Source organism: Lontra canadensis, unplaced genomic scaffold (genome assembly GCF_010015895.1).
Source record: "Lontra canadensis isolate GAN:19392208 unplaced genomic scaffold, GSC_riverotter_1.0 scaffold82, whole genome shotgun sequence".
Classification (NCBI taxonomy): Eukaryota; Metazoa; Chordata; class Mammalia; order Carnivora; family Mustelidae; genus Lontra; species Lontra canadensis.
The window spans coordinates 1743970-1755634 of record NW_022631076.1 but is presented as its reverse complement, the minus strand read 5'-3'; the positions used below and the strand labels follow the sequence as shown (position 1 = coordinate 1755634).

Sequence of the window (11665 nt, the reverse complement as noted above, 5' to 3'; positions counted from 1 at the left end):
AGAAAAACAACGTGGAAAATCTGCTTTAATATAGCCCAATGAAATTATACACAAAGAAGCCAATACGATTTCATGATTTCCCTGAGATCGCCAATATTGATCGAGGGAAGGGGGAGGGATGGTGAGAGAAAGGGAGGAGGGAGAGAGGGAGGAAGGAAGGCAGCAAGAATATGCAACTCACCTTTCAACTCTCCAGCATGTGACTGCTCCCAGGCACACCAAAATGCAATTCCCAGGAGCAGATTTATCTTGGTAGCCTGGTAAACGAGTTTATCATTTTGAAAAATTATTTTAATGGCCATCTATATACTCAGTCTTCTGTATGAAGGCAGTGCCTACTCAATGTCCCAGCCTGGGGTCCCTGGCCACTCTTTAAGCCTGAAGCCAAGGCAGAGAAGGCTGTATTCAGCATTGGGGCATATCAGACTCATTCCCCAGACTTGCTGCTCTCTTGCCCTATTTCAGTCTGTGAGCACTCCTAGTCCAACAGGAGGTTGCGCTCTTGTGAACTTTTGTTCAACTCGGTAAGTTTTTCAAACATTAACTGTTTCAAATTATCCCAACGGTCCAGCTGCCATATATAAGGTGGGGAGTGAAAAGAGAGAGAGGGTTGAGGGGGAGAGGAAAGACAGAGAAACAGAAAATTCGGTTATTTTACCTAATTTTGTGACATTAAAAAATGTTAGCAGCTAGAAAAGTATGTTTAGCAAAGTAGAGTAACATCCACTTTCTTACTCAGGCTCTGATATCACAAAGAAGCTACTTAAGTGAATAATTGGCAATGTATTGGCCAGAGCTCAATGAAGTTGATCTATCATTAACGTCACTGTACATTCATGTGACAGAATGGTGTGGGAGCGGATGGATTTTTTTTCTTTTTCTTTTTTCTTTTTTTGCTCTGTAGCTAGAAGGGAAAGGAGGGCAGCAGGAAAAGGTCACCAAAACTAAGAACTATTTTCCAAATGAATCAAACCTTTCTCTAGCACCAGGAAGGCAAATACAGTATTCCAGGCTGTGTGTCCTTGTTTTCTTACCAAGTTTTTTCTAACAGCTGGAAGTGGTTGGAGGGGGCTGTCTTAAGGAGACCCCCCGCTCTTCTTTTGACAGCTGATCAAAAGAAAATAGGTCACGCTTCTCAAACTTATGTCCACCCTGTCCTTAATTACTGTCTCTTTAAACAAAGGCAACATCTGCGCAACCTCAGCTAGCTTGAATCTTCGGAGGCAAACAGAGCGCAACCTGCTTTGGAAGAATCTGTTACTTTTAAGGGTTTCAATGCCCGGTAGCTCCCTGTCTTCAGCCACCCCTCCACCCCCACCCAGGCCTCGGAAATCTCCATCTTCTTTCTCCGCCGCTCCACTTCCAGTCCCCGACCCAGGGTGAGCAAACAACGGAAATTCTGGGTGCACTTTTTAAAGCTGCGGCTCGAGAGCCTTCTAAAACTCTCCAGGGTTCTGGTCTTTTCAGAAACAAGTTTTTGATATACAGATGTCGACCGAGGGTCCGTGCCATCTACCCACAGCCCCAACCTGGGGCTTTCCTTTCTCGGGATTCGAGTGCGTGTGTGTGTGTGTGTGTGTGTGTGTGTGTGTACGCGCGCGCGCGCGCACACACGATAGAAGAAAAATCCGCGGGTGTCGTCCCGGAAGGTTTACGTACTCCTTGCTCCCAGGAGAAGTTTGCTCACTACAGGCCTTGGGAACAGTCTTGCCGCCCCCCACCCACAACCACTTCTTTACAAGACGCTAATAGGAGGAGCGTTTGGTCACCCTGAAACCGCAGCTCCTAGAGTTCTAGTTTTATTTTGCAATCTAACAGGGCCCTTCTGAAGCCTCATAACTGGGAGATTTATGGGCTCGCCGGGTAATTAAATGATGTTATTGTGTTAACTTTGCTTGGATTACGGTGGCCCGAGCCGCCTGTGGGCTCGCGTCACCGGCCGCAGCTCCAAGGCAGCGAGGGTCCTGGGGTTCCTTTCGCCCGGTAGATTATGCAAGCCTCGGTCTCCAGAATTTACTCTGCATTAGAATACCTAAGCGCCTGCATTTTAAAAAGGTAAACTACTGGCTCTCAGATAGAGACGCTTGGGAAGTGGCTCGCTAGGAGACTTGGGTTTGTATTTTCACAGACCGGCTTGGTAGCCTCCAGAAAAGCTGTGGGGTGAGGCAAAGGGAACTAAAGCAATGCCCTTTTCTACAGATCGCAGCTGCTCAAGAGGGACACAGAGCGGCATCTTTAACATAATTTCTCTCCCTCGCTCGCACTCTCGCCTCTCTCTCCCCACTGCACCCTCTTCCCCTCCCTCCCTCTCCTTGACGTTTGATTCTAGTGGCAAAGGAGGAAAAAAGGCACAGAGCCGTCAGCCAAACCTGAAACACATGGCCCCGCCCCCTCCTCAGCCATTGGCAGCCTCACTCAGGAGGCCCGCCCCCCGGGGCAGTAGCGCACTCGGAGTGGCTGTTTGCAGCGCCCATCGGGCGCTGCCCCGCCCCGGGTCCGGGAGGCTAGGTTGGCTGCCCCCGCGAGCGGCAGAGCCCTTCTGGACAGCTCCCGCTCACCCAAACAGAAGACGTCGGCGCCGGAGCGGGCTCGGACATGGCGAGGCAGCGCGCCGGCCCGAGCGGTGGGGCCCGGTGATCCCTCCCTCCCTCCCCGCCCCCTCCCCTCTCCCGCTCGCACGCCCCGTCCGCCCCCACCCCACCCCCACCCCGGGCGCGCCCGCCTGCCCGCCCGCAGCCCGGGGCGCACACCCGCACGCACGCTCCCCTCCACACACTCACGCACTCTCGCGCCCTCTCCCGCTCCCGCGACCGAGCTCCGCCACGCGCGCCTTGCCAGCCCGCCGGCCGCCCCCGCCGCCCCCGCCGCCCCCGGGCCCCGATGGACTGAATGAAGGCTGCCTACACCGCCTATCGATGCCTCACCAAAGACCTAGAAGGCTGCGCCATGAACCCGGAGCTGACAATGGAAAGTCTGGGCACTTTGCACGGGCCGGCCGGCGGCGGCAGCGGCGGGGGCGGTGGCGGGGGCGGCGGGGGCGGCGGCGGGGGCCCGAGCCATGAGCAGGAGCTGCTGGCCAGCCCCAGCCCCCACCACGCGGGCCGCGGCGCTGCTGGCTCGCTGCGGGGCCCGCCGCCGCCGCCAACGGCGCACCAGGAGCTGGGCACGGCGGCAGCGGCAGCGGCGGCGGCGTCGCGCTCGGCCATGGTCACTAGCATGGCCTCGATCCTGGACGGCGGCGACTACCGGCCCGAGCTCTCCATCCCGCTCCATCACGCCATGAGCATGTCTTGCGACTCGTCCCCGCCCGGCATGGGCATGAGCAACACCTACACCACGCTGACGCCGCTCCAGCCGCTGCCGCCCATCTCCACAGTGTCGGACAAGTTCCACCACCCGCACCCGCACCACCACCCGCACCACCACCACCACCACCACCACCAGCGCCTGTCGGGCAACGTCAGCGGCAGCTTCACCCTCATGCGCGACGAGCGCGGGCTCCCGGCCATGAACAACCTCTACAGCCCCTACAAGGAGATGCCTGGCATGAGCCAGAGCCTGTCCCCGCTGGCCGCCACGCCACTGGGCAACGGGCTGGGCGGCCTCCACAACGCGCAGCAGAGCCTGCCCAACTACGGGCCGCCGGGCCACGACAAAATGCTCAGCCCTAACTTCGACGCGCACCATACTGCCATGCTGACCCGCGGTGAGCAGCACCTGTCTCGCGGCCTGGGCACCCCGCCCGCGGCCATGATGTCCCACCTCAACGGCCTGCACCACCCGGGCCATGCTCAGTCCCATGGGCCGGTGCTGGCGCCCAGCCGCGAGCGGCCACCCTCGTCCTCCTCTGGCTCGCAGGTGGCTACATCGGGCCAGCTGGAGGAGATCAACACCAAAGAGGTGGCCCAGCGCATCACCGCGGAGCTGAAGCGCTACAGCATCCCCCAGGCGATCTTCGCGCAGAGGGTGCTGTGCCGGTCTCAGGGGACTCTCTCCGACCTGCTCCGGAACCCAAAACCGTGGAGTAAACTCAAATCTGGCAGGGAGACCTTTCGCAGGATGTGGAAGTGGCTGCAGGAGCCCGAGTTCCAGCGCATGTCCGCCTTACGCCTGGCAGGTAAGCACAGAGGGTCTCCTGGACCCCGGCTGTTGGGGAGAGTTCTCCGGGTGTTTGTGGCCCCAGGTCAGCGCGCCTGGCTTCGATTCTTCCCTCCTCTCCGCTACGCACTTCCTATTTTCTCTCCACTTTATTTCTTGTTCTGTCATTTCCTCCTTCTGCTCCCTTGTTCCTTTTCTGTCCTTTTTTCCTTCGCATTTTCATACTTCTCTTCCTCCCTCCTTGACTCCAAGCTTTCATTGACCCACGCTCCACCACCACATTTCATTCACCCTCCCCTGAATGTGCCAATTTTACCCCCTCTTTTTGCCTTCCCTAGTTGTGGGACAAGGGAGGGGGTGCGCTGTGTCTACTAGGAGCTTTCTCTTTACAGGACTCACAGAGACTCAGGATTGGCCCTGTGCACTTGAACTCTAGCTTAGACAATACATTTCAGTTTTCCAGGCTGCCTGGTTTCCCTGAATGGAGGCAGTTGAGGCGCTTTGCTCTTCAGAAAGGAAAAAAGAAATCTCCGTTCTTCTCCTACCCATCACACCAGGGAAACTTGTTTAGTTATTAGCAGGAGTCACAATCTTGACCGCGCAGGGGAACGGATGGTAGGATACAACAGCGCTTTGCAGACATCTCCGGCCTTGGCGCTGGCTCGGGGAGTTTCTGACCGAAAGAGCCGGCTCGGGCCAGTTCCCGTGTCATTGCCTACCGAGAGGGGAGGGTGCAAGGACGAAGGTTGGGACTAATACATTCACCTCTAGGAGGATGGGGGAGGAAAAACTAAGAATGGAGAGCTGCCTAACTCGCCGGCCACGCTCGCCCGGCACCCAGCTTTTGCTGGCATTTGCCGAGGTTTGGCTGGACTCGGAGAGAGGCTGGGCATTTGTGAGGAGAGGTGCTGAAAATTAAGATGCAGGTTAGTTAAAGCATCTTGGCCACTGGCTACAGGCTCCGCCTTTGCATTAAGCGGACGCTGATTGTGCGCGTAGCGCGGCGGCGGGGAGGGCAGGCGGCCCGCGGGAGGGGACCGGTCGACGCGTTGGTTACATTGTTCTGGAGCCGGCTTGGTTCTTTGTGCCTCCTCTAGCGGCCAAGCCGCGAGGTACAGCCCTCTATTGTTCTAGGAGCACAGATACCTCCTGTGTGGGCGGCGGGAGCAAGAGAGAAAGAGGCAGCCGTGGCTGCGACTGACATACAGTTGCGCGCTTTTGTGCGCGCAGACCAAGCGCAGTGCGTGTGGCAGTTGCGCTGCCTCCAGGACTTAGCCATGGGTCCAGAGGAGCAAAGGGTCCAGGCGCCCCACTGGGGAGGATACACAGTATCCTACTGCAAGCCTGTATGGGCAGTTTCTCTTCGACTGGGGCCATCTCTCCGGATCCGTGAGCCACCGAGGGGACAATTCTTAGTAGCAGTGATTTACATTGGTGCGGAAAGTGGGATGTGCGTTGTGTGCGGCCGGCATGGTCCGAGCCAGCTACACACAACGCGCTTCCGGAGCGGCGAGCTCAGGCTTCCTCTCCCGCTCCCTGGGGCTTTCCTCGCACCACCGAGCCTGGCTTACGGGGTACACTCTACCGACGCGGGACGGGGCTGGGGGCGTGTTCACCCAGGCTTGGGGAGGGGGCGTTTCCACTCTGACAGCCTCCGCCTTTCCCCGATGTTGGAGAATTCCGATCCCCAAGCAGTAATCGCCCCCTCGGTATTGATCTGAAAAGGTAAAACTATCCCCCCAAAAGCTTCCCCAAATCTGTGGGTTCCTAATACTTTTGTGTGCTTTTAGTAATCTTTCTCCTTTAGTTTACTCTTCGTTCTCTACCATAATTCCCGTGGTTTTTTTTATTTGCCCCTGGTTCCTAGAAAAGATTAAGCAGTGAATAGAGGGCAGCGGTGTTGCCAGAAATAAACTGGAGGCTTGCTGACACTTCTGAACAGTGCGGTACTCCTTTGTCTTGGCCCCCCAAAACTCCACGAGTGCCTCTCAGGTGAGCTCCAGCAGCGGCTGGCTTCCCTGGCACAGGCAGCCAGAAGAAACTTGGCAACTGGAGTGGAGGGTACAGTTAAAGGCAGGATGACAGCTTTTCCATTCCAGATCATCTCAGAACGCTGCCGCCCCCTCATGCCTGTCCTGCAAAGGACAGAGCTAGAAAGAAAGAAATAGATCGTGTGCCTTGTGCCTATGTGTGTCTGAAAGTGACATGGCAAGTAATGATCGACCTGTTAGCCCACCTTAGCCCCAAGCATTGCTGGGATAAGAGAAAGTGTGGCATATGTGGGGGTCCCCGGTCCCACCACCCATCCCAGGAAAGTCGGGGTTGGGGACACTCCTCAGAGGCTGGCCCTGGGAAGCACAGAGGCTCTTCCAAGGAGAAGTGCTGAAGCCACCTCCACAGGAAATTGAAAGCCTCCTTCAGCGAGTGGGAAATTCGTGCTGAGGACCCCGCTTTGCTCAAGCATTCAAATGTGTGTCTGTTTTATTACCCCGAGTTGAAAAGGGACAAGGGCTTTAGCCTTTTTATCTGGCCATTTTATCAGCAACTACAAGTGTGTTGAGTGGTTATTATTACATAGGAGGCTTTTCAGTATGGGGTCAGTAGATCAGTCTCTTCAGACGCTGACACAGAAGCTAGGACTGGTAAGTAGGTATTATGTGCTCAGGAGTGCTAGGAGACAGGAGCAAATGGAGAAGAAAAGCAGAGGCCTTCCCCGCCAGGAGTATCGATTGGAATCCCCGCAGGGACACCGCTGAGGGCCCACGAGGCAGGGCTCTGGGGCTTAAACAAGCCCACGGCTCCACAGGGCACCTGGTCCTGCCTGCCAGGCTCAAGCCTCCAAGAGCAGCCTGGACACCTCCAGCTTGCCCCAACCAGGCCTCTTTTCTCTCCCTTCCTCTCCTTTTAGTTTCCCTTTCTCTTTCTCATTTTGGCCCCCTCTGGGTCTTGCCAGAGGCTCAAGCAGGCCGGAGTTGGAGGGACCTCGGAATCAGGACGTCTGATTTGGACCAGATGTTGCAGACCTCACCCTTAGGCGAAGCAAACTCGGATCCACAGAAGCAGGTCCTTCCTCTCCTCTCCCACCTGCCTCCCCCACGTCTCCTTTGGGCCCATTGGTGGGTCCCCAGCTCAGGGTGGCATTTCAAAGGGACAAGACCCTGTGGAAACTCAGATTGCCCCAGCACTAGATTTCAGAGAAACGGACTCCAAGAGCACAATTTCGTTGGGAAAGGGTGGCCAAGGCCGCGAGGGGTTACAGCCGTGCCCTCGGCAGTTCTCAGGACACGCTCTGGGGGCAGTTTGTATTCCGCCCCGCACGAAGCGGCTCGGACAAACTCCCGCGGGTTTGAACACTAACACTCCTGACTTAGAGCCCAAGAAGCCTCTGAACGAAGCACAGACACGAAGAAGGAGGGACTGAAAAACCCAGGCAAAACCTGGGACTGGCGGCTCACGGAGGAAAATCAGGGCCTCCGTGGCGGGAGTGGTTACCTCCAAAGCCCCGCAGCTACAGCAAGCCTCTGACGGTACGACCTGCCAAGGTTTGCGCCTCCCAAGACCCGGGCTCCGGGGAGGGCGGGGGAGGCCTGCTCGGAACCTGCCACATGTCCCGGCGGTGGACAGACACAGGGTCCTCTTCAGACAGCAACTCCCAGAGGCCAGTCTGGAGGCAACTCTGTTCAGACAGCTGATGGCCTTTCACCAACCTGCCAAGACGTTGCCTGGGCCAGCGGCGGCAGAGCCTGCGGGGACAGTGCGCAGCGGCTCCTGCCAGGGGCACCACGGGCCGTCGTCTCTCCTTCGGCGCCAGGAAAGTCGTGGGCTATGCCGGCCGACTGGCCTCTTCTAAGTGGAGAGGCAGGGACCTCATTGTCGGAACCCCACCGTCCCTCCTGCTGGTCCGGCTCCCGGCCCAGCTCAGGCCCTCTCTCCCCGCAGTTTAGTGCGGGATCCGAGCCCCGAGAGACCGAACACAAACCTGCATCCGTACCGAGCACAAGATACTTTCGCCTGCTGGCTGGTCGGATTAATAACCGAAAAGCTCGCTACTGTCCTTGTTTAGTCAAGTCCCGGGTGCCTGGAGAACACCCTCCTAACACGCGTCAGGGTGAGCGGGAGCGGGCGGAGAAGACAGAACGCAAGGAAGGGTAGTGAAGCCGAGCGCGAGAAGCAGTCCAGGCCGCTGGGCGCCCTCGACGCGAGCGGCTGTGCATTTTATTCCAGGCTTTCCACCGTGTGGTTATGTCACTTTCTCAAACAAATGTGTATATGGAGGGAGATCGATGCTGATAATGTTTAGAAGATTAAAAGAGCATTAATGCTGGCAACAATAACGTAAACGTGTGGACCCAGATCTCATTGATCTGGAACCTGATCCGGCGGGTTTCCAGTAAGCCCGACGGCGCGCTCTTCCCAGCAGAGCGCTCGCCAGCGCCCCCGCTCCGCAGCGCCCAGTCTCCCCCGCGCTCCCGCCGCGCCGCTTTCCCTGCTCCCGGCCGGCCCACAGGTCAGGCCGCGGCTTCTCCCCGAGCGGCCCCAGCCCGCCTCTTCCCGAGGCTTTCTCGCGTCGTAGAGCTCCCAGCTATCTCCGTAGTCCCCGCGCGCGCGCGCGCTCTGCGCCCTGCGCTCCCCGCGGAGGGCTCTGCGGCGGACCGAGTCGACGAAAGGGCGGTTCCGGAGGGCGCCGGAGTCCTCCCAGCTCTCTTGTTCTCGGGGGACCGTCGCTCCCGGTCCCCATGGCCCTCGTCTGGTCAGACAGGGCCCGGGCAACGTCTTTTCTTCTTCTAAACCATCCAGGCAATTTGACCTACCTCTCGATTTGCGGGTACGATCAAACGCAACTTGGAAACGTCTCTCGAGCTGCCATGATAACCGCGAAGCTTCCGGATCCTCGGATCCCCTCGCATCTTTCCTTGTTTTCATTAAAAGGAATCACACCAGAGTGTTCGCATTCACAGACTTTCTACACTATTGCATTAAGTGGGCAATTAAACACCGCCCCAGTGACAAAGGCCTGGGCTTCATCTCTCAGAACAGTCTGCTGTGGGCTAATTGGGTCAACCATGGCAGAATCTTGTTTTCTGTAGGGGCGGGGGCAGTAAGGTAAGAAAATCAAACTGGGGAACCCCACCCCACCCCTTCCCACCAGCTGGAGAGAACTTATCCACTGAGACCCGGGATGGAAGGTTTTCTCTAAGGCGCGTGCATTGACTGGAGAAGACAACTTTTGAGCTCTTCCTTCCTTCCCGCGGGGGGAGATGTCCACACCATGCCCTACTGGCTTCCCTTGCCAAATGGTGGCTTATTCGTCCAGAAGGAACGCTAAGGTGAATTTTACTGAAAAGAATGAAAGAGCTGGGGTGGATAGTGGGGGTGGGGCGAGAATTAAATTGCTCTGGTTTTAGGAAACTCTAAATCCTACGAATGGGAAAAACTAAGCTTTTCCTTCAAGAGGAGGTCTCAATCTGGAAGGAAAGGAGTGTTTTCCTTCCTTCTCCAAAAATGACACGAGAAAAAGGAAGAAGAGAGAAGAAGAAAAATCTTTCATGGTTCTGCTTTGAGGTGTGCCAGAGGGTGAACTGTAATTTCTTCCTGTCATTCACAGAGATGGGGTTCATCTTCCCACCAGTGGACTTCTTAAAGAAGGGAGCTCTGATACAGCTTGATTTCTAGTCAGAATATGCCAAGCACCCTACTGAAAACTACAGTTACCTGGGTCAGGTGACCAGATAAAGAAACCAAGAAGAGTGGGTAGTGTCCTTCAGGTCAGGGAGACAATGGTCCTTCTCCCCAGAGCCCCCACTGGAAGAGTTCCTAGGTTCTGGGAGGGGTGAGTGAGCTTAGACTCTCCTCCATACCCATCTTAGAATCCCAAAATAGGACAGGGATTCTGGTGAATGGTGAGGGTAAGGCAGAGGGGAAACTGACTCCCCAGATTTTGGTTCCAAGAGAAGAAATGTTTTTACTTCCTTCTAGAGCCAGGTCTAGAGTTAACAGGGCACTGGGCAGGTCCCAAGCTCCAAACCTGAACCTGGAGGGAAGGAGAGCCTCCCTCTCTTTCTGTTTTCACCTCTTGATTTTCTGGCCGTTACTGTCTATTTCTAAAGGAATAGCAGAGGAAAGAGGCTGAAGGAAGGATGTACTGAGCCCCACCGCACTATAGCTGGTGGCTGACGTTGGCAGAAATTGTCTTCAGGAAGAGTGGGATCGTGTTGGGGGATCCCTAGAGGAATGAAAACCTCAGAGGAGAAGGAGAGAGATTTAATTTCTGGGTCCTTGCCAAAGGAAGGGAAATGAGAAGGGAATAAATAGAAATAATTGCCTGGATAAAGGCCCCTGGGGGAAAGGGTGAGTATGGAGGCACCCTGGGCCTTAAACTTTATCTACAGATTCTCTGGATTACCCTCACCCCTGGCATCTCAGAGACACTTTATTATTTTCTTTTTTTCTTGGCCTAGGGAAAGTCACTTTCTCCAGGGGGTACTTTTCTTGGTGGGGAAAGAACTTTATGAAGAAGCCTAGTGGGCTCATTTAGGCTATCATGTGCAGAGCCTCCTTCAGGCGCGGGAGGCCCATCGGCACCCCTCTTCACCCACTCTGTCCCCTACCCCACTTCATTGCCTTTGGGAAAGGCTTTTTGTTTCCCAAGTCTCACTCAAGCCAACAACTCTGGAAAATGTGCATAGGTTCTCTCCTAAGTGCAGGGAGAGGGGAGGAAGGGAAACTTGCTGGGTAATTCAGCCCGTCTGGTGCCCAACAAGGTACAGGATGGGCAAAACACAAAGGCAGGCTGGCGACATGCATATACAGATAGATAGTCTTCCTTGGGGAGCAGGGTTCCTAGAAGTTGTGGACATTTTTTATGGAAAGCCGTCTGCACGCAAATTGCCCCCAAGGGAAGGGAGGGTCCGTGTTCCACCTTGGTGCTTTTGTCGCCATTGGAAGATCCATTACTCTTCTGTAGAATGCAGACTTTGTTTGGGTTGGAAGCACACCTCCAGTGTAATTTAATCAGCATCGGACTTTGGTTCGTATAATCAAATATACATATACTTTCTCCTGCAGGAAGAAAAATAATTTCTCTGTAACTGGTATTGACTTGAAGTCATGTAATCTCTGGAAAGCATCACATTTTTAAAGGGAAAGGTAAAATTAAGAGGAAAAGAACCCACACGTTTAGTGGTTTGCCTTGCCATTGCTAAGAGAGCCAGTTACCGTCTAAGAAAGGGCTGCTCCGATTTTAGATATTTCATTCCCACTCCCTCTGTGTAATTAACTCCACAAATCTACATAGGTAGGAAAGAACAGTGACTGGCTCACAAGGTCCTAGGAATCTGGGCTCTATCCTTGGGTTGAGACATCCTTGGAGGAACCTATTTGGTATTCCACAGGCAGCAGCATCAGGATCTCATTGGGCCAGGAGCCCCTTCTTTAACGGTGAGTGGTAGCTATTGGCAGCTCACTCCTTACTCTATCCACAGGGCCTTGAGCTTGAAGCTCTGCCCTAGAGCATCCTCCTGGAGCAAGCCCGGACTCCCCACCCCCAGGGCGAGGCTCTGGGCTTTAC

The 11665-nt window shown here is 55.5% G+C and overlaps 1 protein-coding gene across 1 annotated transcript in view; it reads left to right on the top strand.

Annotated features, from left to right (window-relative positions):
* Positions 1–2838: 2838 nt before the first annotated feature.
* The window catches only part of ONECUT2 (one cut homeobox 2), a 47117-nt gene continuing 38290 nt past the window's right edge, over positions 2839–11665 (top strand). Inside the window, exon 1 of the mRNA XM_032882424.1 lies at positions 2839–4117. Within this exon, the coding sequence (XP_032738315.1) occupies positions 2890–4117 (1228 nt within the window). The 5' untranslated portion in view covers positions 2839–2889. The remainder of the gene's footprint in view (positions 4118–11665) is intronic.